Genomic DNA, 23,426 nt, shown 5'->3' with positions numbered 1-23,426 from the left:
CATGCAGTTGACCCTGGTTCATTCCCTGGCACTGCACATGGTTCACTAAGCATTGTCAGTCGTGACTCCTGAGCACAGAGCCAGAAGCAGCCCCTGAGCACTGTCTAGAGTGGGTACCCCCCCATCCCCACCCTCAAACAAAAGGAAGACTCCAGTATATATTAAAAAAAGATCCTGGGAAGAAGAGTTATCAATGCCAGCAGTTATTGATCCTTACTACAAGACCAAATTATATCATGCAGTTTAAAAGAAACTAGATCATGAATTTCTCATTAATCTTCTACAGTCTTGCATTGTGTGTTCTCAGATCTCACTGGTATAACTGATGTTAACTGATGACTATTTAAAATTTCATCTCAATAATGTGACTTACCCATCACTAATAGAGGCAAATCTATGTAAAAATTAAAATGCAAATAAGAAGTTCTTATGTGAAATCTCTAAATTGAAAATATCAAGGACCCATTCAAAAGTCAATATGAACCAGTGACTCTAATTATCAATTTAATATAAAAAACATCAATTACCATATTAATATTGAATGGAGTTTGCTTAAGAGAAGTTTGGCAGAAATGTTGTCACGGGGATTATGTGTGATGATTAATATCACATTATGCTTTTATTTCATTTAAAATATTTTTTCACTCAATGAAAAACTTACTTGTTCATTTCTGTTTTCTCTTTACTTTTAAATTACCTACAAATTGAGGGTTTCTCAAGATATTTTTCAGTGGTAGGGCTAAATGCATGCATAAAATGTTGCTTTTCTTAAAGCCTTACAACATGCGAACATATGAAGTTTGGAAAGAAAATGGATGCAGTATACATACAGACATACAAGCACTGAATGCCCCCAGTGTAAACCATCCTAGAAACAAAAGGCACCCCCCCAAACTGCAAAGGAAAGCTGGGCAAGCACATATTGGACATACTTCATTGGCACCAGCTACACGCAAGCTGAACTGCTGTTTGTGGATCTTATTTGGGGGGCCAGGGAAGAGCAGGCGCGTTTCAGCACTTTGCTTTTGTCTACAGGGCTTTGAACCCCAATGCAACAAAACAAAACCCTGGCAAGCCAATCCCCACCCAAGAGACACCCCCCTTAAGCTTGGCTGCCCCTCACCTGCTCCCCTTCTCTCCTCTCTCCCCAGAAGAAGGCACTTCACGGAAACGTCTGGGAAAGCCCTTGGACTTTATTTTGTTACACCCTCTAAATGGACAAAAAACAAAAGAGAACAGGTATAGATGACAGTACTTGCACGTGGCCACCACCACGATCCACATAAATGTCTTCCCCCCACAACACAGACACCCCACCAAAGGGCCCATCAGGAGACTTTCAAAAGAGAAAATACGTACGCAAGATGGCTGGGTTAAGGACTTTTACGCCGAGGTAGACATGAAAAATGAGATTTTCCTTTTTCGGCTTTTTTTTGGAGGGGGGGTCATACCCGGCGATGCTCAAGTGTTATTCCTGGTTCTGCACTCAGGAATCACTCCTGGAGGTGCTTGGGGGACCAGATGGGATGCGAGGGGGCAAAACTGGGCCAGTCACGTGCAAGGCAAATGCCCTACCTGCTGTGCTATCCTTCCAGCCCCGCTAAATGAGATCTTTGCTCTTAGAAGTGGCTCTGTATTCTAGAAGCCTGCATTTCTGACAGGGGTTTGGGCCACACATGCAATGCTGGGGGTTACGTGCTCACAAATGACTCCTGGTGGTGCTCAAGAGACTAGAGGCGCTGCTGGGAATTGAACTGGGCTGGCCACATGCAAGGCGAGTGCCTTGTCCCCTGTATAGTCCCCCTGACCCCCAGAACCTGTATCACCCTAGGTGTTGTAAGGAGACCACAAACCCAACAGTGACCTTTCTCATTTCTTTGTCTAACTCTCCCACTCGGACAATCTGTCCTGGCAGACATGATGGCTTAAAATACCATTACAATAAATGGGCAATAAATGGGGCGGGAATTGACTGGATGTCATTTGAACCTTTATTCTACTACAGATTTCTCTGAATTTGGTGTTGCAAACAAACCGAGGATTTGCCTTTTTCTCCAAGTACACCTCTAACTTCTGGACAGACAAACACATTCCTGATTCATAATATATGCTGTGGCAGATGGGCCGCAAGGCATGTCAGGGGCAGCAGTTGTTCGGTTACTACTATGTACAGAGTCCAATATTTTGTGTCTCCTAAAAATGTGAACAACTAAAGTAGCTGAGACGTGGCCCTACCATTTGAAAGAAGCACTTTTGTCACACAAAAACACTTAAGGGTCATTTAATTACATGCAATTCTCAAACCAGAGAGGCCACAGAATTTCGTACTGAAAGAATTTCTAGGGGCTGTAGCACAGCGGGTAGGGAATTGCCTTGTATGTGGCTGACCCAGGTTCAATTCCCAGCATACATATTGTCTCCTGAGCACTGCTAGGAGTGATTCCTGAGTGCAGAGCCAGGAGTAACCCTGAGCATCGCCAGGTGTGACCCCCAAAAGAAAAAAAAATTCTATTTTTTGCAAACTCTTGATAGAACAGCAAATATAAACTCAGATATACCGAGGGTCTTTATTTTGGAAACTTCGTAGAATTCTGGGCTTATCTCTGAATTCAGGTATGGAATTTCAAGTGACATCTATCTGTTAACTTCTGGTTTCCTGGATGGCTTTTTGCTTGTCAGAATGAACATATCCTAACTGGTGGAGGAAGAAGGGGTGGGAGTGTGCTATGATTCAGAACTTCTTGTCTCCCTCTATTGAGAATATTTCAGAACTACAACAACTGTCCTCAAAACATCACCAGCAAGCTCTGCGCAGCTAGGAACATTAATCTGAAGAAATCACGAGCGTGTTGGAGTGTTTTTGCAAATTTTCATAAAAACTTGAAATTTGCAGCTTCCTAAAATATTTAGACTTCTTCTCAACCCTTAGCCCTACTCAGAATTCTGCCAGAATCACTCTTTCGGGAATTTTGGAGCGGAGCCGGCTATCTCCGCAGTTTTTCCTCACACACAATCACAGGCGCTTAAAACTACCACCCGTAAACTGACAACACTTTGCTGAAAAGCAAATGCCACAAAGCCAATTACTAATATCTCGAATAATCGGGAGCTACCTGAGCACGTGGAGAGAGAGGATAGGATCAACCCTGGGAAGAGAGATCATTTCCTTCTGAGAAACCCCCAGAAAGGTGTCGGTGTGGAGGGCAGGTGGAGTGGACAGGAGTTTTCGTTTCCATGTAAAGAGAGTCTCCTTAAAAATGTTTCCAACCCCCTTCTCTTGAACAGAATGGGCCCTGACTTCTAAGGATCACGGAGTATGTTTAAATGGCAACCTTTAGCACTGAATCTCTCCCTGCTTTTGTCTAATGACTGTGTGTCAGCCTGTTCCAAGAGCTTCGTCTGGCATCTCAGGGCCAACTCGACAGCAGGGGGCCGGTTACTATAACAACTGACAGCTCTGTGAATTCTGAAAGGCCCCCAGTAGCCTTTTGGGAAACAGTTATTGAGCAAAAAGTTGCCTGGGATCGGCAACATTAGCAGCCACGTGACCCAAATCTCCCTGCACACAGCTGCACAAGAGAAAAGATTTAAAAAAATAAAATAAAAAGGCTCCCACTTCCAGGAACAGCTGGGGACCCCAAGAGACTTCCCACTCCTGTGCCTTTTAGCGTCTCTGAGTGAGACGGTATCATCGTACACTCAAACCCTCTGGGGCCGGTCAGGTTTTGGCATTCTGAAATGTGCTTTTGCTTCTTCTACTAGCTTGACCCGCTACCAGGTTTTGAAATGCTGAATTGTAAAAATTATATCTAATAATGAGAGGGGAAAAAAAAACTCAGAAAAGATGGGCAGAGATATAGAGGCAGGTCCCAGGAAGAGGGAAGGGATGGAGAAAAAAAAAGCATCTGTTTGGAAAGAAAAATGCCTGTCTGGAACACCAGTGGCCCAGTGGGGGGTTGTTTGCAGATGAATATAAAGGGGAGCACAGAAAGCTGCCACAAAGCATGATTTGAGAGCTTGGGTTTTTCTAAAGTGCAGAAAAGTGGAACAAACCAATCTTCTGATGCTCATTTCCTCTGTCAAACAAACTACAGAAGAGCCATAGGCTGACCCACGGCCTTTGTCCATGCTGAGGCCTCCATAACGGGGCTTTGAGTCTGCCGAGGAGAAAGGCAGTTTGATGCGGTTTGCTCCCTGCCCAATTGCTTTTATTATCTGTTCTGTGAAAACCGCTGGGAAGCATCCTGCCTTTCAAGAAATCTTCCCTGGCTCCCTATCCCCCTGCACCCCTGGCTGTGGCAGCCCCCTGCCCCTTCATCCTCTCTGGCATGTGGGCACTACAGAGAGCTTCACTCAGTACCCACCCTACCCACACTTGGTGCCACCAGAGGACGTCAGAATAATGTCACCAGTCTGTCCAAGTACTAACATGACCCAAATAACTAGAGTCTTAAGTAGAGTCTTAATCTTTCTATTAAAAAAAATCCAGATTTTTTTAAAGTAATACTTTATAGCTACATAAAAGATACCTGAAAAATGTTTGTTTAAAAAAAAAACCTGGAAAGCCCCTAAAAAGACTTACAAGTTAACTTTTCTATCTGCACATTTATTTTATCAACTTGAAAGTTCCTTTAAGAACTTGCCGTCTCGGGGTTGGAGAGATACCACAGCGGATAGGGTGTTTGCCTTGCACGCGGCTGACCCGGGTTCGATTCCCAGCATCCCATATGGTCCCCTGAGCACCGCCAGGAGTAACTTCTGAGTGCAGAGCAAGGAGTAACCCCTGTGCATCGCCAGGTGTGACCCAAAAAGAAAAAAAAAAGAAAAAATAAAAGAACTTGCCATCTCACTGAGTCTCTAGTGTCTGGAATAAACTAGATGCTTAAGAAATGTCTCTGGCCAGGAAGTTAGTTCAGTAGGCTGGTGTGCATACTTTCGCATACTGGAGCCCTAGGTTTCATCCCTGGTACCACATGGCCCTTCAAGCACCCCTAGGGCTCCAAGCCAAATATGGAGCAAGGAGTAACACCCAAGCACCACTGGGTGTGAGCCCCAAAATAAACAACTGTCTCCGAATGAATGGGGAAAAGGAGGAATACATGGGCAGCATATAGATAGGTCTTAGGTCAACAACGCATGCCTCTAACCAATATGTGAGTACCTCCCAACGCATTTACTATGTGATCCTGGGCCAGTCATTCTTTGGAAACTGTCTCCATCCTGCTCTCAAAGCAAGCGAGGTGAGTGCATGAGTGCAATCCCTTACACAACTGTAATGAGGACATCATGATTCGCTTTGAATTCACCCACCCGTGGTTGGGAATTGCTATCTGTGTGTTCACCCACCCGTGGTTGGGAATTGCTATCTGTGTGTTCACCCACCCGTGGTTGGGAATTGCTATCTGTGATGGTTCCCCTCTGCCACACTGTTCAGTCATTTGCACGGGAGGAAGTATCCCTACTGTGCCTATTCCCTTTGTGGCTTTGTGTGAAGAAAGAGGTGCAAACCTTAAACCAAATCATGTGCGTTAATCTGTAAGCATGCCCAGGTCAGCTGCTAGAACAGATGTGGAGGGCATTCTCCCAGCTCACTGACAGCTGTGAGGTTCAGTGTTGCTGCTGAAATACAAGCACCAATGCCTTCCCCTGAGAGACACGTGGTCAGTCATTCTGAGAGCAAGAGAGGGGTGTTCCCACAGGCCCACACTCAACTTCTTAATGCCCCTGTTTGTTTGTAGGAGCCTCCACAATGCCAACACAAATCCTCAGCCCCACATGTGTACTCTGCACCCTTTCCTATTTATTACACTGTTTTGTACTGAATAGCCAGGGAAAGGGGAAAAAATCGTAATGTCAACAAAACTGAACAGCATTCATAATGAGGAGGCACCAACACATGGCAAAATTTCAGAGCATCTAAAGGTAGGAGGGAAAAACATTTTTTTTCCTCCCCTATCTGCTTATGAAATTGCATTGGTATTGATGGATTTACTACTGTATTCATAGTTGGCTAGGTCACATGTTCAAGAGACTCATGAATTTCTTAGTTCAGAGCATGAACTTCTTGCAATACTGAATTTTAACAGATCCAAGGTTCTAATTCCCACTTAAAAATTTCCATTTTGGACCAGGGAAGAGGACCGGGGTTAAGACATTTGTCTCACATGCAGCTGAGCCTGGTTCGATCCCAGAATTGTACATGGTTCTGAGTATCACCAAGAGTGATCCCTGAAGACAGAGCCAGGAGAACCCGAGCACCACCCAGTGTGGCCTCTACCTCGAAGAAAAGAATTTCTAATTTTCTATTTCTATGTGGTCCTCTTATTACTCAGTACTCTCCTGAAAATGAGAAATACAATTTGTTTTATATTCTTATAAACTTTTTTTCTTAGCTAGAATTACAGTCAGTAGGATGCTAAATGTGTGATGTAGCAACTAACCCTGATCAGTCAGAACTTAGAACTGATAGATTATGCCAAAGTCAGCTTGAAATACACCTGAAAATACAGCTGGTCCTCCTGAAGTTTTCTTACATGACTTCAGCAAATTCCAACCACAGTATCTTTGAACATATGGACATGCAGAATAACCCTATGGAAGGAAGGAAATGTCTCCAGGCAGGCTACTCTTCATCTAGACAAAATACTGGAATGAGGAAGATTGTTAGTTTGAGTCAAAGATTAACACTGTGGTTATGTTGTCTGAGTTTACAGAGCTTCAGTTTTCTAATCTGTGAAACGGATGCAATTATTCCTTGGAATTTCTATGATGATGATAAGGGTACATAATCAACTTAGACACCTCTGGGAAGGTCAATGTTCAAAGAAACACTCATATTTTTCCCTTTCAATCTTCTTGGCCACATCAGTAGTGTTTAGGAGTTGCTCCAGGCTCAGTGCTCTTGAGTCGATCATGATGGTGCTTAGGGGAATATGTGGTGCCAGGGATTGAATCCCAGGTTCCTGCATGCAAAGCGTGTTCTTGCATCTTTAAGTCACCTCTCTGGCCCAAATAATAGATTCTTCAGTGCTCTGTAAAGCTTCAGGGCTATGAAGATTTTTCAGGGTGAAAACTTCACTTATCAGAGACAGAAAAGCTACCTTTGAATCAGTTTCCTCAAAACTACAGGGGAAAAAAGGCCCTCCCGTTGATCGTCGATTTGCTCGAGCGGGCCCAGTAACGTCTCCATTGGAGACTTTGTTGTTACTGTGTCTGGCATATCGAATACTCTCGGTAGCTTGCCGGGCTCTCCGAGAGGGGCGGAGGAATCGAACTCGGGTCGGCCATGTTGGCTGCGAGCAAGGCAAACGCCCTACCGCTGTGCTACAGGGGAAAAAATCAAAACAAAATCACCTTTGTAATTAAAATTAAAAAATCAAACCAAAATTACCTTCCCAATTCTAAATGGGACACCAATGTTGTCTCACATTGGTTAAGCCATTCTGTGAAACGAATTAATGGATGCAAGGCCCTCCACATTGATTTAATACCTTTCCTATAGCTCTTCTCCTGATTTTACCCCAAACTACATAAATAAAGAAAAGAAAAACTTATGCCATTTACCCAAATTCTCCCTTCCTCTCCATATGCCAGCAGCTGTGCTATTTCAAGTCTTTGCAGGACAGTCATTAGAACCCTCTAAAATAACTTGTGTGAGAAAGCAGGGAATCCAGAGCTTTGGGAATGTCTGACTGTAGTAATTCAAGGTGCATTATGTTACCATCCCGAAGAGGCCAAAATGGCACGACTCAGGAACCATCTGCTTCATCACTCCACAACTTTCCCATAATTTCCTGTTCTGAACCAACGCGTGGTGAACATGCTCAATAATCCTTCAAGAGCACACACAGGGCACCCTTTGCCAAAGGACGCAAACTAACTGCTAAAGACTAAAATCAGCTCTGAGTTGATTTCATCGTTATTCGGTACACTCTTTTGTCCCAGGGCACTTTGTATGTATTTCTGACTACCTGCATAGTGACTTAAACATTGCTACGGATTTTAGTGCCGACATCTCTCCAAGGTAAATTTTCACAAGGAGCATCCAGAAGAGACCTCCAGTAACCTACCTGGAACATCTCAACTGATAATTTAAAGTCAACTTCTATCTCAAACTTACATTAAAATGAATGTAAAAATGTGAAAATATAGCCCAGTTTCCAGTGTGACTCTGTATGTGGTCTGGTTCATGAAAAAGTACCTGAGATAGTTACCTGTATTTTTCAGTTTGTGCCAAATGTGAAGTCATGAGACCAGTGAATAGCCTGCAAAAGTATCCCTTCCAGGAAATATACTATTCACCCATTGACTCCAGTGGCATAGAATAGTTAAGCAAGTATCTGGCACTGCTCATAAAATACAACTTATCTTGTGTCTGTGAGGCTGCACATCCATCTGTGGCCAATGTAATCCATGAGCTCACAGAAGTGAGCTTTTCCTTTCACTTGTGGGGTGTTGTAGTGGAGAGTTACATGCTCCTGTCAGTTGTTCTGTCCCGGCTTCCGGAAAGAGGAGTCCAGTGGAGGAAGGCTGGCTGCTCAACCCTCTCAGGCCTCATGTGGAAGAGAAATCAACTTCATTGCTGTTGGGGTGCTGGGATGTGTCTGCGGGGGCAGCTAACGAAGCTTCCTCTAATTCAGCCAAACTGTGTTAATGAGGCGGCCCACTGAGCTTCAGAGTTATTTTGGGAGGGAGGTAAAGGAGGGAGGCGTGAGTCATGCCTCTGACCTATTTACTTTGGGATGTGCCTTGCTGGCATTGCCTGTGGTCCATGAGGACCACCACCCAAACAATTTCATTCACTTTATAGTCATGCTTTCACTTGTGTGACCCAAAATAGTTCTGCTCGGTTGGTTCGCCGACACTGAGACTCTGTTTCATTCCAAACAGATGTCTTTTAACTATATCTGGGAGACTTTGCTCAACTGGGATCATCCAAATCAAAGATCTCTAGAAGGAAACGCTAAAGGTTAATTTTCAAGCAGTGATGTTTAAGCAGTGGACATGTGCTTCAAAGGTTATTTTTAAGTAGTGGACCTGTGATTGGACATCATATACAGTTAAAAGATGTGATCACACTATGGGACAAAATTTATTAGGAGCTATAAATCTTATTTTCTTTATTAAAGGAAAAACTCTGGGCCAGAGATATAGTCCAGTGGGAAAGGTACTTGTCTTGCATGCAGCCAACCTGGGTTTGATCCCTGTCACCCCATATGGTTCTCTGAGTACAGACTCAGAAGTATGCCCTGAACACTGTTGTGTGTAACCCAAAACAAAAACCAAACAACAAAGAGTAATTTCTTTTTAGACACACCAAAAGACTCCTATCTGCAACTTCACCAGGAGTCAGGCCTATGGCTCACAAGTAAGCCTCAAGAGAGTACTGAGGAAATTTTCATTTTCCTTTTTCTGTTTTTATAGGGGCCACACCCAGCCTTGAGGAATCTGGGGCCACTTCCAGCAATTTAAGTACTTGGCCTGGAGGTGTGGGCCTGGAATTTGACGTCCAGACCTCGTGTTGCCTCTGGGCTATGCCTGACTGTGCTTAGGGATCTCCCTGGTGCTGGAGATCAGGTTCAGGGTCTTGGCATGTGTTGCTCATTTGAGCTGTCCCCCTGTGTCACTTCTTTTTCTTTTGAAAGATGGAATTATTGGGACCTGAGGATGGCTCCAAAGGACCCAGTGTGTGTTTCGCACGTGGGAGCCCTGGTTTAATCCTGCATCAAGCGTCGAGCTGGGAGTTGTCTCAAGCAGGTGTGGATCCCAAAACAAATACTAAAAATAGAGTTATCATGTTGGCACCCGAGCTGCGCAGGAGGAAGAGAGTGGCTTGGAACGCCTTCAAGAACGTCGAAGAAATAGCTAAGAGGATGAAGAACCTCCGGCTCCGGGCACATCTCTTTGATTCCACTGTTCTTCCTGCATTAACATATGCCTCAGAGACCTGGGCCCTACGCAAACAAGATGAGAACGCCATTCAGGTCTCCCAAAGAAGAATAGAAAGAGCCATGCTTGGAATATCACATTTCACTCAAATGAGAGAAAGAATCTGGAGTTCTGACATCCGTCGACAATCAAGAATCAGGGACGCTGTCTCGTTTGCCAAGGTGTCAAAAATCAGATGGGCTGGTCACGTAATGAGATTTAAAGACGACCGCTGGACTAGAGCTGTTACCAACTGGATTCCACGGGATGTCAAGAGACCGCGTGGCCGCCCACCTACCAGATGGTCAGACTTCTTCGTCAAGATCATGAACGATCGGTTTGAGGCCCTTCATGTTCCCGGAACGAACAGATGCCATTGGGCTACACTAGCACGAGACAGGGACAAATGGAGACGTTACTGGCGCCCGCTCGAGCAAATCGACGACTAATGGGAAGTTAAGTGATTAAGTGATTAAGAGTTATCATTGGCTAAAAATATTATAGAATGTGAGGAGTACGTAGCTTTATACCTTTGTAGGTGAAATCTAACTGGCTTTATTTATTTGGAGTCTCCCAAGGAGGTTTTCAGGGGTCTCCGAGGCCATTCCTAGTGATACTCAGCTGGTCACTATGGCTATCCCAGTGGTGCTTAAATAGGCCACAACATGCCCAGAATTCAACCTGAGACCTCCGGAACTCAGGAATGTGCTCTAGCCCTTTGAAACCATCTTTAGGACCCTTTATACCTTTTTATGTAGAGGACTCACCACACTGCCACAAAGTTTCTGTTCCTTCAGCTACTCTAACTAGGCCAGGTTTTGCCTCTCTGACCCCAAACCTCATGCCTGCCTCACAGGCTGATGGCTGCTGAGTTTCAGCAGCTGCGTGGACACCAGTTCCCTCAGGTGGCTTCCCAGCCTGAGTTCCTCCCAGACTCAGCTCACAAGCTCTTAGTGCCACTTGTACTCGCTCCTCTGCACTCTGCTAACTCTGTTACATCTACTCATTTATCTCTCCCAAAAGTCACCTCTTCAGGATGACCACCAGGTGTGACAGAACTCTGGGAGCACTGAAGCAGGAGGAGAGGCCGCTGGCCAGTCCAGTGCTCAGGCCATAGGACAAACAGCTAGTTGGTTGAGAAATAATTGGCTTAAACCTTCTGAACTGCTGCATACACCCATAATCCTGCAGCAGGATGGGGACTCAGGTGGCCTCTATTACCATCCAAGATACAAGGCCTTGGTCCTAACTCAGAGCCCACAGCTGACCATGGTGGGCTCACGGGCCTGTCTCGTTTCCTCTTCAGGATTCATGGGTTTATTTCCTTGGTGGTCCCAAGGTTGTGCCTCTCCGCTCTGCTCTCCTGGACTCCAAGTTACCAGCCCCTTTGGAGATGACCCTGGCCTCTTCTGTCTGCCTGGCATTGTCTAGTGCCACCTTTCGGGGCCTTGCTGAGCCCTTGGGGAAACCACCCAGTGGTCAGCCTTAACACATGTGGTTTTGATAGCAATCCCCTTGCACAGGGCTCTCGAGTTACACAGATGACCCAAGCTCACGAGACCCTTGAAACCTCTCGCCACAACACTCCAGGCAAGGAGAAATGACCAGAGTCAGATCTATATTTTGGAACTATACTCAAACCATTATAGAAATTCCCTTTTCTCTAATGAGGGAGGTGGAGCAGATGGATGTCCAGCGTGGGTAGAGGCCACCCAGTGGAAATGGTCAGAGGGCTGAGGACTTCCCAGAGAGGGTGAGCAGCTCCCAGAGAAAGAGACACACACCTGTCCCAAGGCTATGCCACACCTCTGAGTCCGGCTGGGCTTGGTACGCCTGGGCATTTCAATTCCGTGAATTAACAAACGTTTTTGTCCTCTGGTGTTTAGCGCATTTTGAAAAGTGTTTTTCTTTTTGTTTAAATCATAACACAAGGGGGTTCTTCTGACCAACACACATCCAGGACACACTGCTTAGCCCACCATCAGCACCCAGACAGTGTTAATTGATAGCCAGCATCAGAAAAGCAGGTGAAGCCCACGCTAGGGTCTGGCCCACTAACCCTAAGCTGAACCTCTTGCACGTTCCTTGCGAGGCATTTATCTCAGTGGTTAAATATGCCTGAATGTCCTGCAGTGGAGACGATACTGTGTTCCAAATCCACTTAGTGCAGAACCCTGGGCAAGGTACTTGATCTTGAGCTTCTGGGTCTTCCGTTTAGAAAGGGAGGCAGTCAGGGTTCCTGCCAGAGATCAGTGGTAAGATCACATGAGACTGGATGTTCCCCAAGTGCTTGGCACAGTACATGGGAGTAAAACAAGACTCTGAACATTAGCGAGCACCACCATTACACTCATGTGTAGAACTCATGGGGAGGGAGGGAGTTCAATGGGCTGAACACGTGTTCCATATGCAAAAGGTCAGGGTTTGATTCTCAGCACTACATGGTCCCCTGAGCACAAAGCTCAGAGTAGCTGGGTACTGTGAGCACTGCCAGGTGTCGTGTCCCCAACCCCCTGCAAAATAAAGAAAAGAACTCAATGATCTCAGGTTTCTTTCCCTGTTATTTATCAAACCATTAAATTGCAGTGACAGGAAGTAAAGACACTAGGAAGCCAGAAGACTAAAGGGCTAAACACGGCACCCGTGGAAGACACGGGGTTTGATTATCCCAGGACCAGGCACGCCTGAGGAAACAGACTTCAAGGCTTCAATGCTCTGCTCCTGTCAAGTCTGCTCACCAATCAGCTGCTCCGACTGAGCATCGAAAGGCATGGGACTCTCACAGCTTTGCCGCATTCACCCATTTTCTGTGTGAGCTTCCCAGTGCTTTCTTTCACATTAATGATTTTTCAAAAAGATGAACAGGAAAAAAAAAATACCACACAGAAAAAAAGATGAACAGGAAAAAAAAAAAACTAGCCTCCAGGCTGTTCTCATGTACAGCCCATTCATTCATCCTGATGTTCAATTATTTTTTTCCCTTTGCTCTGTAAGAATTTTCTGCTTCTCACTCACTTGTGTGGAATAGCATAAAAAGTTTGGTAAGGGCTGGGAGATAGACGACTCAATGGGCTGGAGCAACTTTGTGCGCAAGAGCCCTGGGTTTGACCCCTGAGAGATATGGTTCCTGAGAGCACTGTTGTGAGTAGCTCAGGAGAACCCCGAGTTCTGGGTTATACCCCCGCTCCCCTGCAAAGTCTGAGAGGCTGGAGATAGAGTGCAGGGGTTAAGGTGCTTGTCTTGCATAGAGCTGACCCTGGTTCAAACCCCAGCAGCAGTCCCAAGACTTGGGAGACCCAACAAAGGACACAATAAGACAAAAACCAAACAGAAGTTTGGTAAAGTCTTCTGCCCAGATCTTCACGACATAGCTTAATGCTCTGGTTCCTTTTATTTTTAAAGCTCTGCTTACTTTTAAGGGCTGGTGGTCAGCTTGTAGGGCTGGAGTATAATGCTTTGCATGTGAGAGCCCCACGGTTTAGTCTCCTGTACTGTATATATAGTTCCCTAAGTACAGGGATGGGAGTTGTGCAAATACCACCTCCCCAAAAAGCAGAAATTAAAGCTCAGACTAAACAAAATTTTGAAAATACGCAGATATATGCTTATATGGAAAGCATTATAATTATATTTAAAACATGAAATATTAATCCTCTTCAGTACACATTTTCCATTTGGACCAGGTTTTTTTTAACAGTAGATGGCGGAGGTGCATCTAATGGAAGGAACTTATTCTTTTCATATTCCTTTGATGAACCACGTGGTGTCCAGTCTGCTTGGCCACGTGATCTGAAACTCTGCTTTGTCACATTAGCCTGTTTGGGGCTGGGCAGAACACAGAGGACTAAGGTGGCCAATCAAACAATCTTGAGGTTTCTGTGGAACTGCTCTCAGGCAGGACAAGTTACTTTTTGCTGGGCCAGGTGTGGGCCTCTCTGTCTCTGCTTGGGGAGATTTTTGTGACCATAATCAGTAGAAAGCAGAGTCAAGAGATGGGCTTGCTGATCTTTGGTCACTTCTACAGGGCAGTTAATACCATGGTAAACAGCCTTGATGTACCAGAGGATCCGAATAAATATGTCTGCCAATTGCTTTTTTCTTGGAACAAAGATGACATAGCAGTGACATTTTGTGTTCAAAAACGCATGTTCTGAGACTAACAACCAAGGACAGTAGAGACAAGGGCCAGGAAGATTGTTCCGTGGTTGGAAGCCTGCCTCATGAGTTGGGGGAGAAGGCAGCTGGGATAGAGAAAGGATCAGTAAGTCACTATGGCTGGAGGGATTGCTAGGGATAGAAGATGTGTGCTGAAAGTAAATAAAAGACCAAACATGATCGCCTCTCAGTATCGGTATTGCAAACCCCCAAAGTAGAGAGTAAGAAGGAAACTGTCTGCCATAGAGGCATGGGGTGGGGGAGAGGTGGGGTGGCAGGAGGGATACTGGGGACTTTGGTGGTGGAAAATGTACACTGGTAGAGGGATGGGTGTTGGATCCTTGTATGACTGAAACTCAATCATGAAAACTTTGTATCTCAGGGTGATTCATCAAAAAAAAAAAACCATATTAAAAATGCACATGATTGTTGATCAAGCTGCTCTGTGGCATGAGTGCTTTAGTTACTGGGAGATGCCTGAGAAAACCTGAGATGATCTCTCCTTATTCCCTTGCTAGTCAACTGGGGACAGACTTCAGCATACTGCCAATCTCTCAGCAGACTCTGATGCTTCAAATTCATCGATGTCCCACTGATTCCCACTCCTCTGAGGCATCACCACCTCCTTCTCGGTCTAGCTCAGTCTTCTCCTGACTGGTCTCACTGCTTCTATCCTTACTCCTCTTCAGTCTCTTTACAACACAGCAGCCAGGAAATCCCAATGGCAGACCCTAACACCCTTTCTGTATAAAATCTGACACAGAGGAAAAGGTGGCGAGTTTTATAATGTTCCGCAAGGCTGTGAATCACTCAACCCCCATTTATCCTGCTTCTTCCTGACTCCCCACCTCCACCCACCCCTATTTTCCAGAGCTCCAGTCACACTGCCTCTTGCTATCCAGCAACCTGCCTCTGGGCCTTTGCATAGGCTCCATCCTCTGCTCGAAACTTGTGCCAGTTAAAGCCCACTTAACTTCCTTCTTTTTTTTTAGGATTTTGATCAGGTATCCTGCCCGCATGGCAGAGCCTGGCAAGCTCCCTGTGGCGTATTCAACATGCCAAAAACCGTAACAAGTCTCACAATGGGGACAGTACTGGTGCCTGCTCGAGCAAATCGATGAACAACAGGAGGACGCGCTACAGTGCTAAAGTGTTAGACCTTTAACCACTCCACATAACTCGAAATCCTAGCAAGTCCTTCTTTTTCCAGGTTTTCCTTACTCCACTACACACTGACCAGCATCTAAGATATATACATTGGACTTACTTCTTTGCTTAATGATTCCCTCCCCCACTACGATGTCAAACCATAATTCCAGGGATTTTTGCTCGTGTTATTGTTGTTATTCTGCAGTAGGGAGAATGGAACCCCTACATGCAAAGGCAAGTTCTATTTCTGAGCTCTATTTCAGCCCTGAGTTTGCTCACTTTTATTTTCACTATGCCAAGCAGAATGTCCTTCACATATTCTGGGGCTCTGAAATAACTGAATGGAAAAAAAAAGAAAGAGGAGGAGAAAGGGATGGACATCTGATCTATATTCATCACAATGAAGCTTGCTAAAGAAAGGACAAAAAACAACACCTATGTTGGGAGACGTGAACGCAGCAAAGTCCACCAACTGGGCCAGCCGGCCACAGTTCATTCAACTGCATAAACACTCTGCACAGAAGCTGCAAGCTTCCCATGGGAAACAGTGAGAACCAGCTCAAGAATGATGGCACTATAAAGGTGGCTTCCAGTCAACCTATTTTTGCCTTACATGTATCAAATATCCTATGATACGCTCATTTCCCCTGATCACCCAGTTTTAAACAAATGGCTCTGGAAAGAAAGGTCAAAAAGAGTGCTGTGCTGATGACCAAGGGAAGCATATTTCTCAGGTCACTTGGAACTGCTGGGAAATGTATCCAAATTCATCATGCCAATTCATAAACTAACGTTCGCCGTGGAAATGGGATTTGAAGGCAGCAAGCAGCTGGGCCAGGATTTGAACCTAGATCTCCCTGATTTCCAGAGGCCATCATCCTTAAGACCCAAGGGCGCAGCCTCATGCCTGACCGTAATGCCCCCCAGCTCCTTCCAGACACAGGTGGGTCTTCCAGGAGCTGAAACGTTACTGCTTACTATGTGAATGCCAGGGTCATGGCTCCCCTCCCCAGGGGCCGGCAATCCCAGCACAGCATGCTTAGCTCACAGCAGATCCCCCCCAAGGGTCCCCCTACCTTTTAGGGGCCCACAGGCCTACTCACCTCCAGTAAACTAGCACAGCAATGAGAAGGACGAGGCACACGAAGGTCAAGGCTGATACCACAATCAGAGGGATGATCCACTCCATCCTGCCCGGAGAAGGGCGGCTTATGATCCCAGAGGTGTTCTTTTCTGCTGCAAAAGGAAACCAGGCCAGTTAGGGCACGGCAGCGAGGAGCCAGGGCATGAGGCGGAATTCTGCTCTGGGTCAGTGTGTGTGGGTTCTGGAGAACAGGGAGGAGGATGGGGGCCAGTTCGTGCTGCCCCACGCAGGAGGGGGTTGGTCAGCTGGCACTGCTTTCTACCAAGTCCTGACCCAAAGGGGCCGTTTGTGCTGGTCGCCCGCTATCAGCGCCTGTTTTTGCAAATGGTTTTTCCAGAGGGCTGGCGGGCAGCAGACATCTGGTCTCCCTCCAAAGTCGACGTCTCCTATGTAGCTCCACACACCTTGAAGCACAGGCTTGGGTGTGAAGGCAGCACAGACTCATCCCTGCCAAAGGCTGGTTCTCTGCAGCCCCCCCGAAGCCACTGGTCCAGGTGGTAGGAGCAGCCGGAACAGGTCTTCCTCAGAGAACTAGAGTTGGTCACTGAGCTCACGCAACTTCTCTGTCTCCTTCCGACAGGGGCAACTGCACCCCAGATCTGCCTCAGGGAACCATCTCTCCCTAACAGAGCCAGGGTGAGACAACGGTCCAAGTGGGGGTGGGGGCCCAGGTGTCGCTGCCCAGACGGGGTGAGGCGCTCAGGCCAGGGCAGGTGTTCCTCATGCCCAGAATCTCAACAGCATTTCTGAGCCACAACAGCAGCAACTCCCAGGAGACGCCCCTAAAGCCTCTACCCACCAGTTCCCTTCACCTCCCAGATCCCCCAAGAGCAGAGTGTTTTTGTTGTTGTTTTATTTGGGGGCCACACCTAGTGGTTTCCAGGGGGTGATTCCTGGCTCTGTGCTCAAGCGCTGTCAAGGAGGATCATATGTGCTGCGGAAAACTGGAACCGAGGTTGTCCACACGCAAGGCCAACACATCCCCACCGCTGTACTGATAATTCAAGGAGCCTGCTGGTACTTACATCGGATCTGCATTTTGGACCCTTTCCTCCTCCAACCCCCACCAACCAACTCCTCCTCATCCATCTCACACTCAAAGACAACCGGGAGATGGAAAACTGGGCCTCCCTCGGCCCTCAGCTCACGCCGGCTTCACTACAGCCCAGCCAGAGCATGAGAAGGTTCAACCTTCTCTCTGGCCAACCAGTGCCTCTCACCCTCGCGGCTCCTTCTTTGTCTCTCAGATCAGAAATCCCCAGAGTCTTGGGAGAGAACCTTTTCTCTCTCCACAGTGGGCTAGATGCCTGCAAACATCCAGGTGGCCCAGAGATGCCCAGGAGCATGGGAGGTGCACAGTGCTCAGAGGGAAAGCTGAGAGGCAGCGAGTGAGGGAGTCTGGGGTAACTGGCCTCCTGTGGAGTCCCTTGACCGTGCTAGAGCTGCAACTGCAGGGCATGCACGGACACAGTTCTCTGTGCCACAGCAAGCCAGACTGCAGCCAGCCTGCTATCCCTGCACAGGGCTCATCAGGCTGTGTTTCCCCCTGAAGAAGGTGGGCTAAAAAAAATAACTGGCTTTGGAAGCAGATACTTTAATTTCAAGTCAAAATCTCCTATGTATTAGGGAGCTTTGCACCAGGGCTCAGTCCAGTGGGCTGATGCACGTGTAGGCTTGTGAAACAGCAGGGCCCCCTCACACTCAGCCTGCAGGTGAGACAGATGCAGGCGAATCACGCTCCTGTCCAAAACCACAACAGAGCGCTTCACTGTTCACACAGTGCCTTCCTAACGGCTGTGACCCCTACTTCCGCACCTCCCATCAGTCAGCTGCTTGCTAATCCCTTCCTGGATGCCGAGGAGGGAGTGCAGCAAAGAGGCACAGCCTTGTGGCTGCAGGAATCCTTTAAAGGGAGACAGGCAGATGTGCGCACATGTCGTTAGAATCAAGTGGATGCAATAGCAGGGGAGGCATTAAGGGTCCAGGGTCACTGTCTGAGCCCAACAATTGAGGGGTCTCAGCTTAGGCTGAAGGAACATTCTGTCAGCGAGCACTAATTGAGGGCGGCAGAGGGCAAGGAGGAGAGTCAGAGGCTCATCAGCACCTGCAGGCTCAATGAAGAAATGCTTTAGTCTCAGGGGCAGGGGACACTTCTGCAGGACTGCAATGCCAGGCCGAAAAAGATCAGGCCTGGGTCCGAGCGATAGTACTGCAGGTAAGGCGCTTGCTTTGCACACGGCCAATCTGAGTTCAATCCCTGGCATCCCAGGTGGTCCCCTGAGCACTGCCAGGAGCAATTCCTAAGTGCAGAGCCAGGAGTATCCCCTGAGCACTGCCAGGAGTAATTCCTGAGTGCAGAGCCAGGAGTATCCCCTGAGCACTGCCAGATGTGGCACCCAAGCAAAACTAAATAAAAAGATGGGACCTGCATGCTGTCCTGTGACATAATTTTTTTTCCTTCTGCCAAGCCCTGGTGACTCATCAGAGAAACCAGAAGTGCAAATGAGAATAATTATACTGGGTTCCAGAGAGAGCAGTCTGGTGAGGCAATTATCAACTGGGGGGCAGAGAGTTGGCGGGACAAGGGGCCTGACAACGTCTCAAAGACTGGAGGCTCCTCTTAGCAGAAAGTCTGATAGGGGGGCTGGACTCTTAGCCTCCCTGGGAGCCCTGGGCATGTGATTAGGATTCCCCAGGTGAGATTTCACTCCTGGGCTCTTTGCAGGAAAGGATTCCTTCCCACTGCAGGGTAAGTAAGAAGGGGTGGGTGGAGCAGGGTCTAAAATCAGTACTACTCATTCTGCACCCCTGGAAAGGGCCCTTGGTTGAAATAGCCCCTCACGTGGATATCTCTAAAATATTATTGGAAGTTCAAACCACAATACCCAAAAGGGGAAGGGGGAGGGAAGGAGAGAGAGACAGACAGACAGAGACAGAGAGACTGACAGAGACAGACAGAGACAGAGACAGAGAAAGAAGAAAAGCATCTGCCATAGAGGCAGGCAGGAGGTGGGGGTGGGGGGGGGTGATGGGAGGGAACCCAGGAACACTGGAGCTAGGGAATGTACAGAGTGGTTGAGGGATGAATGTTGGAATACTGTATGATTGAAACTCAATCACGAACGGCTTTGTAATGTTCTGTATCACAGTGATCACAGTGATTCAATGAAAGAGTTAAAAAAAAACTACTGTAAATGTTCTTTCTGCTGTCCACAAACCAGCACACTGTGGTCACCCCAGAATTTCTGGGTCTTATAAGCAGGTGCGGTGCTTAAGAGCGATGAGTCTAGGGCCCAGGCAGATGGCGCAGGGGACTGGAGCAGATATTTGCATGAGAGAGTTGGGGGTTCAATCCGGCATGGCATGGTCCCTGAGTACCACCAGGAGTGACCCCACCGTCCCAAACTGGGTGTAGTCTCTGAATACCACTGGTTGTAGTCCCCAGATAAAACCAACTAAATAAAAGGCCTCATAATCAAAAGCAAATATGGTGGTTTAATAAATCTGGAACCAGGCTCAAGGGGGCAAAGGCTTTTTCTGTCCAAAAGGGCTTTCCCAGTAAGTGTTGTTCTCTGAGAGATTTTATTTTTCAGTGAAGAAGAGCGATCGTGCCGTTGCCTGTACAACACGAACGATTTCCCTTCAGTGGACACTTCCCGGAACTCCATCTGGCTGGGGTTTGTGAAAGAGGAGTAAGGTGGAAAGGGCACCCACTCACACCCACTCTCCCTGCAAGGAAGTGGGGCGCAGAGGAAAGCTTGGGGTGGGGGGGTCACAGGTGGGAGCCAGCCGGGCAGAAACTCAGAGGAGCCTGTTCTGGCATTGCCTCTCGCCAGGCATGGAGCGCCAGGCTCCAGCAGCCCTCTCTGAGCAGAGGTGAGATGGCCCGTCACCCACGGTCTGTCCCTGTCCCTGTTCTGATTCCAGCTGAATCAGAGTAAAGTGCCTCCGTTGTGCTTTTTAAAAATATTTAGAAAAAAAAAAGAAAAGAAAAACAGTTTTCAGTGGCATATGTCATCACTGAATTAATGCTGTTTGCCTTTTACTGGCTTGGCTCTCATCCCAGTAGAAGCAAATAAAAACGGAGTACAATGTACTATAAATGCTGCCGGCAGCACTCCATCGCAGGCACCGCCGGAACCCCCCGGGGCCCGCGGGAAGGGCACCCCGCGGCCACGTCAGGACAGAGGCCCCATGGTCGTCAGGACTAAGAGCAGAAATCCAAGAGGGCCCTACTGATACAGGGAAAGCGGGATCCTTACACTTCCCAGGAAAGATCAAGATCATGATCTTTTCTTTGCAATATGCATCGATCTAGAGCCTGGATTCATCGCTGCCAATCTGTGTTGGTTCTAAACACAATTCATTAAAAATCAGCCATAGATACGCCCATATAAACTGCGGAACCAAGATGAGATTCAAAGGACAACCACCAAGCTGGGAAAGGTGCCCGACAGAGGCAGGCTGGGAGGAGGTGGGGGGTGGGAGGAGACCAGGGGACACTGGTGGACGCTACAGGCGGGATTGGTGTTGGAAAATTATAAACCTGAAACTCAACTCTGAGTAACTATATTAATTGTACTGTGCCATTATATTTAATAATAAATGATAAAAGAAAAAAATCACCCCAAGTGGCTAGAGGGTTCACCGCCCTGGACCACATGCAGATGGTTCGGGTTTGATCCCTGGCAATGCAGGAACCTCTGAGCACCACAGGGAGTGACCCCTTAGTACCACTGCAAACCAAAACAACAATCATCCACAAAGAAACCGAGGTAAGGGGCTGAGGAGCCAGTTCAAAGGGCTGGAGCACATGCCTTGTATCTGGGAGACCCCCCCCCCCCGCCCCAGTTAAATTCTTGGCACCACATTCCTGCCCCCACAGCCACTGGGTGTAGCCCTGGTACCCCCAACACTAGCATCAGCATCGAACCATCAGTCTTTCACTATAGGGCCAAGTATCTCTGAGAGTGACCTGGAGCACCCAAGTGCAGCCCTGAGGAGATCCAACCAAAATGGCTATAAAAAAAAAATTACCATCTTACGTGCTTCTAAGAGTACACTTTAGAGTTGTTAAGTATATTCAGTGCTGTGTGACCCATCTCCAGAATCAGCTGTTTGTCTGCAAAACTGTAACCCAAGATCCTATAAACAACATCCTTCCCTAACCCTATCCACCCTCACCCCCATTCCACATCTACATTCTATGTCCTGTCTCCAGGACTTGGAATTACTTTAGGTGGCTCTGATCAGTGCTTCTGACTGGCCCTTTCACTTTGAATAATGCCCTTAAGTATCATCCATGTGGAACAGGTGTCAGCTCTTCCCTCCCTCCCTCCCTCCCTCCCTCCCTCCCTCCCTCCCTCCCCTGCTCCCTTCCCTCATCTCCCTTCCTCTCCCCTCCCCTGCCTTTTCTTTCCTTGGTGGGGGATTGAACCCAGGCTCTCACCCATGCAAAGCAGACACTCTCCAGTCACACCACATCCGTGACCTTGGATTTCCCTCTTTTTAACGGAACACTAAGCCACACTTTGCTCATCCAGCCTTCCACCCACATAATATTGGGCTGGTGTCAACTGTTGGCCTCTGTAAATAGAGTTGCTTTGCCTCTAAGTGGATACGCACCCTGAAGATTCTGCTCTCATAGATTTAGAGGGTATTCCCCCAAATGGATTGCTCGATCGCAGCTCTATTTCAAACTGGGGGGAGGTTATTTGGGCCACACCCAGCAGTACTAAGGGGTCCTGTGCTCGTGCTCACAAGTCATTCCTCTTAGTGCTCAGGGGACCACGTGGTGCCAGGGATCAAACCAGGGTCAGCTGTAAGCAGGGCAAACACCTTAACCACTGCACATCAATCTGGCCCTAGTTGGGGTGGGGGATGGGCCACCCCCACTTGTGCTCACCAATTACTCCTGGCTCTGGAATCATACCTGGAGGTGCCCCAGGGACCATAAGTGGTGCTCGGGGTTCAACCCAGGTGAGTTGCGTGCACAGCAAATGCCTTCCCTGCTGGGCCATTTCTCTGGCCTTCTCTTGCCCTCCTTTTCACTGACAGCAGCAGTATTGTCTCCCACTATTTACATTCTGACCAACAGGGCAGAAGAAGGGGTTCAATTTCCCCACATCCTCTCCAGTCCTTACTTCTTTGTGTGTACTGTTGTGTGTTTTTTGTTTTCTCGCTGGACAGTGGCCCTCCTAACGCTGGCAGAGAGTAAGGTGCCTGCTCTTTGAGCGAGAAGGCCACGGCCGCTGCCTTTATTTCTGAGAGCCCTGCTGTTATTCTGACGGCAGAACGGCGTTGCCATTACTTCCCAGAGCTGGGCCACAGCAGCATGGGCTTCCATTCCTGGCGCCACCAGCTGTGCTGGGAACAAACGCTCCTTATGGCTATATGGCTCCCCCCCACAGCACTTAATCAACCAAGCCCGCAGTTTGTTCACTGTCTTTTAATTAGGAATTGGGAACCGAAGGTGCCTGATGAATTCCAGTTTACTCTCAAGCCCAGGGTCCTGGGTGGCTGGGCCTGTCCTGTCCATGGCCATATAGAAACTTCACGAGAGCATCCTGGGGATCTGGGATCTAGAAAGTGCTGCAGAGCACCCGGCCAGAGGCTGCCCCTCCAACTTCAGCAGCATTCTAGAGTTTCCCCCACAGGTGGTGAGCAATCTGTCCTAGGTCAAGGGACCCTCCATCCCTGGGCCTTTGAAATTCCCAAGGACTGAATGAGACCTCCAGGGAGCAAACCCAAGGACAAAGGCCCCAGGCCCAGGTGGCACAGCGATGTATTATTATTATTATTATTGGAGCGATAGCACAGCGGGTAGGGCGTCTGCCTTGCACGCAGCCAACCTGGCCGACCCGAGTTCGATTCCTCCGCCCCTCTCGGAGAGCCCGGCAAGCTACCGAGAGGATCTCGCCCGCACGGCAGAGCCTGGCAAGCTCCCCGTGATGTATTCGATATGCCAAACACAGTAACAACAAAGTCTCCAATGGAGACGTTACTGGGCCCGCTCGAGCAAATCGACGATCAACCGCAGGGCCTTTACTTT

At 47.7% G+C, this 23,426-nt stretch overlaps 1 protein-coding gene across 3 annotated transcripts in view; it reads right to left on the bottom strand.

The window, feature by feature from the left end:
• The window catches only part of PTPRG (protein tyrosine phosphatase receptor type G), an 822,933-nt gene that overhangs the window by 71,255 nt on the left and 728,252 nt on the right, over positions 1-23,426 (bottom strand). The window contains exons 13-14 of one of the 3 annotated variants that reach the window (XM_056129040.1): positions 16,335-16,467; positions 1,124-1,210 (exon numbers count right to left, since the gene is read on the bottom strand). In XM_056129040.1, coding sequence (XP_055985015.1) covers positions 1,124-1,210; positions 16,335-16,467 — 220 coding nt within the window. The remainder of the gene's footprint in view (positions 1-1,123; positions 1,211-16,334; positions 16,468-23,426) is intronic. The other 2 variants (XM_056129042.1, XM_056129043.1) reach the window with 2 other exon arrangements.

Source organism: Sorex fumeus, unplaced genomic scaffold, assembly GCF_029834395.1.
Source record: "Sorex fumeus unplaced genomic scaffold, SorFum_2.1 ptg000072l, whole genome shotgun sequence".
NCBI lineage: Eukaryota > Metazoa > Chordata > Mammalia > Eulipotyphla > Soricidae > Sorex > Sorex fumeus.
This window is presented reverse-complemented; position numbering and strand designations above follow the sequence as displayed.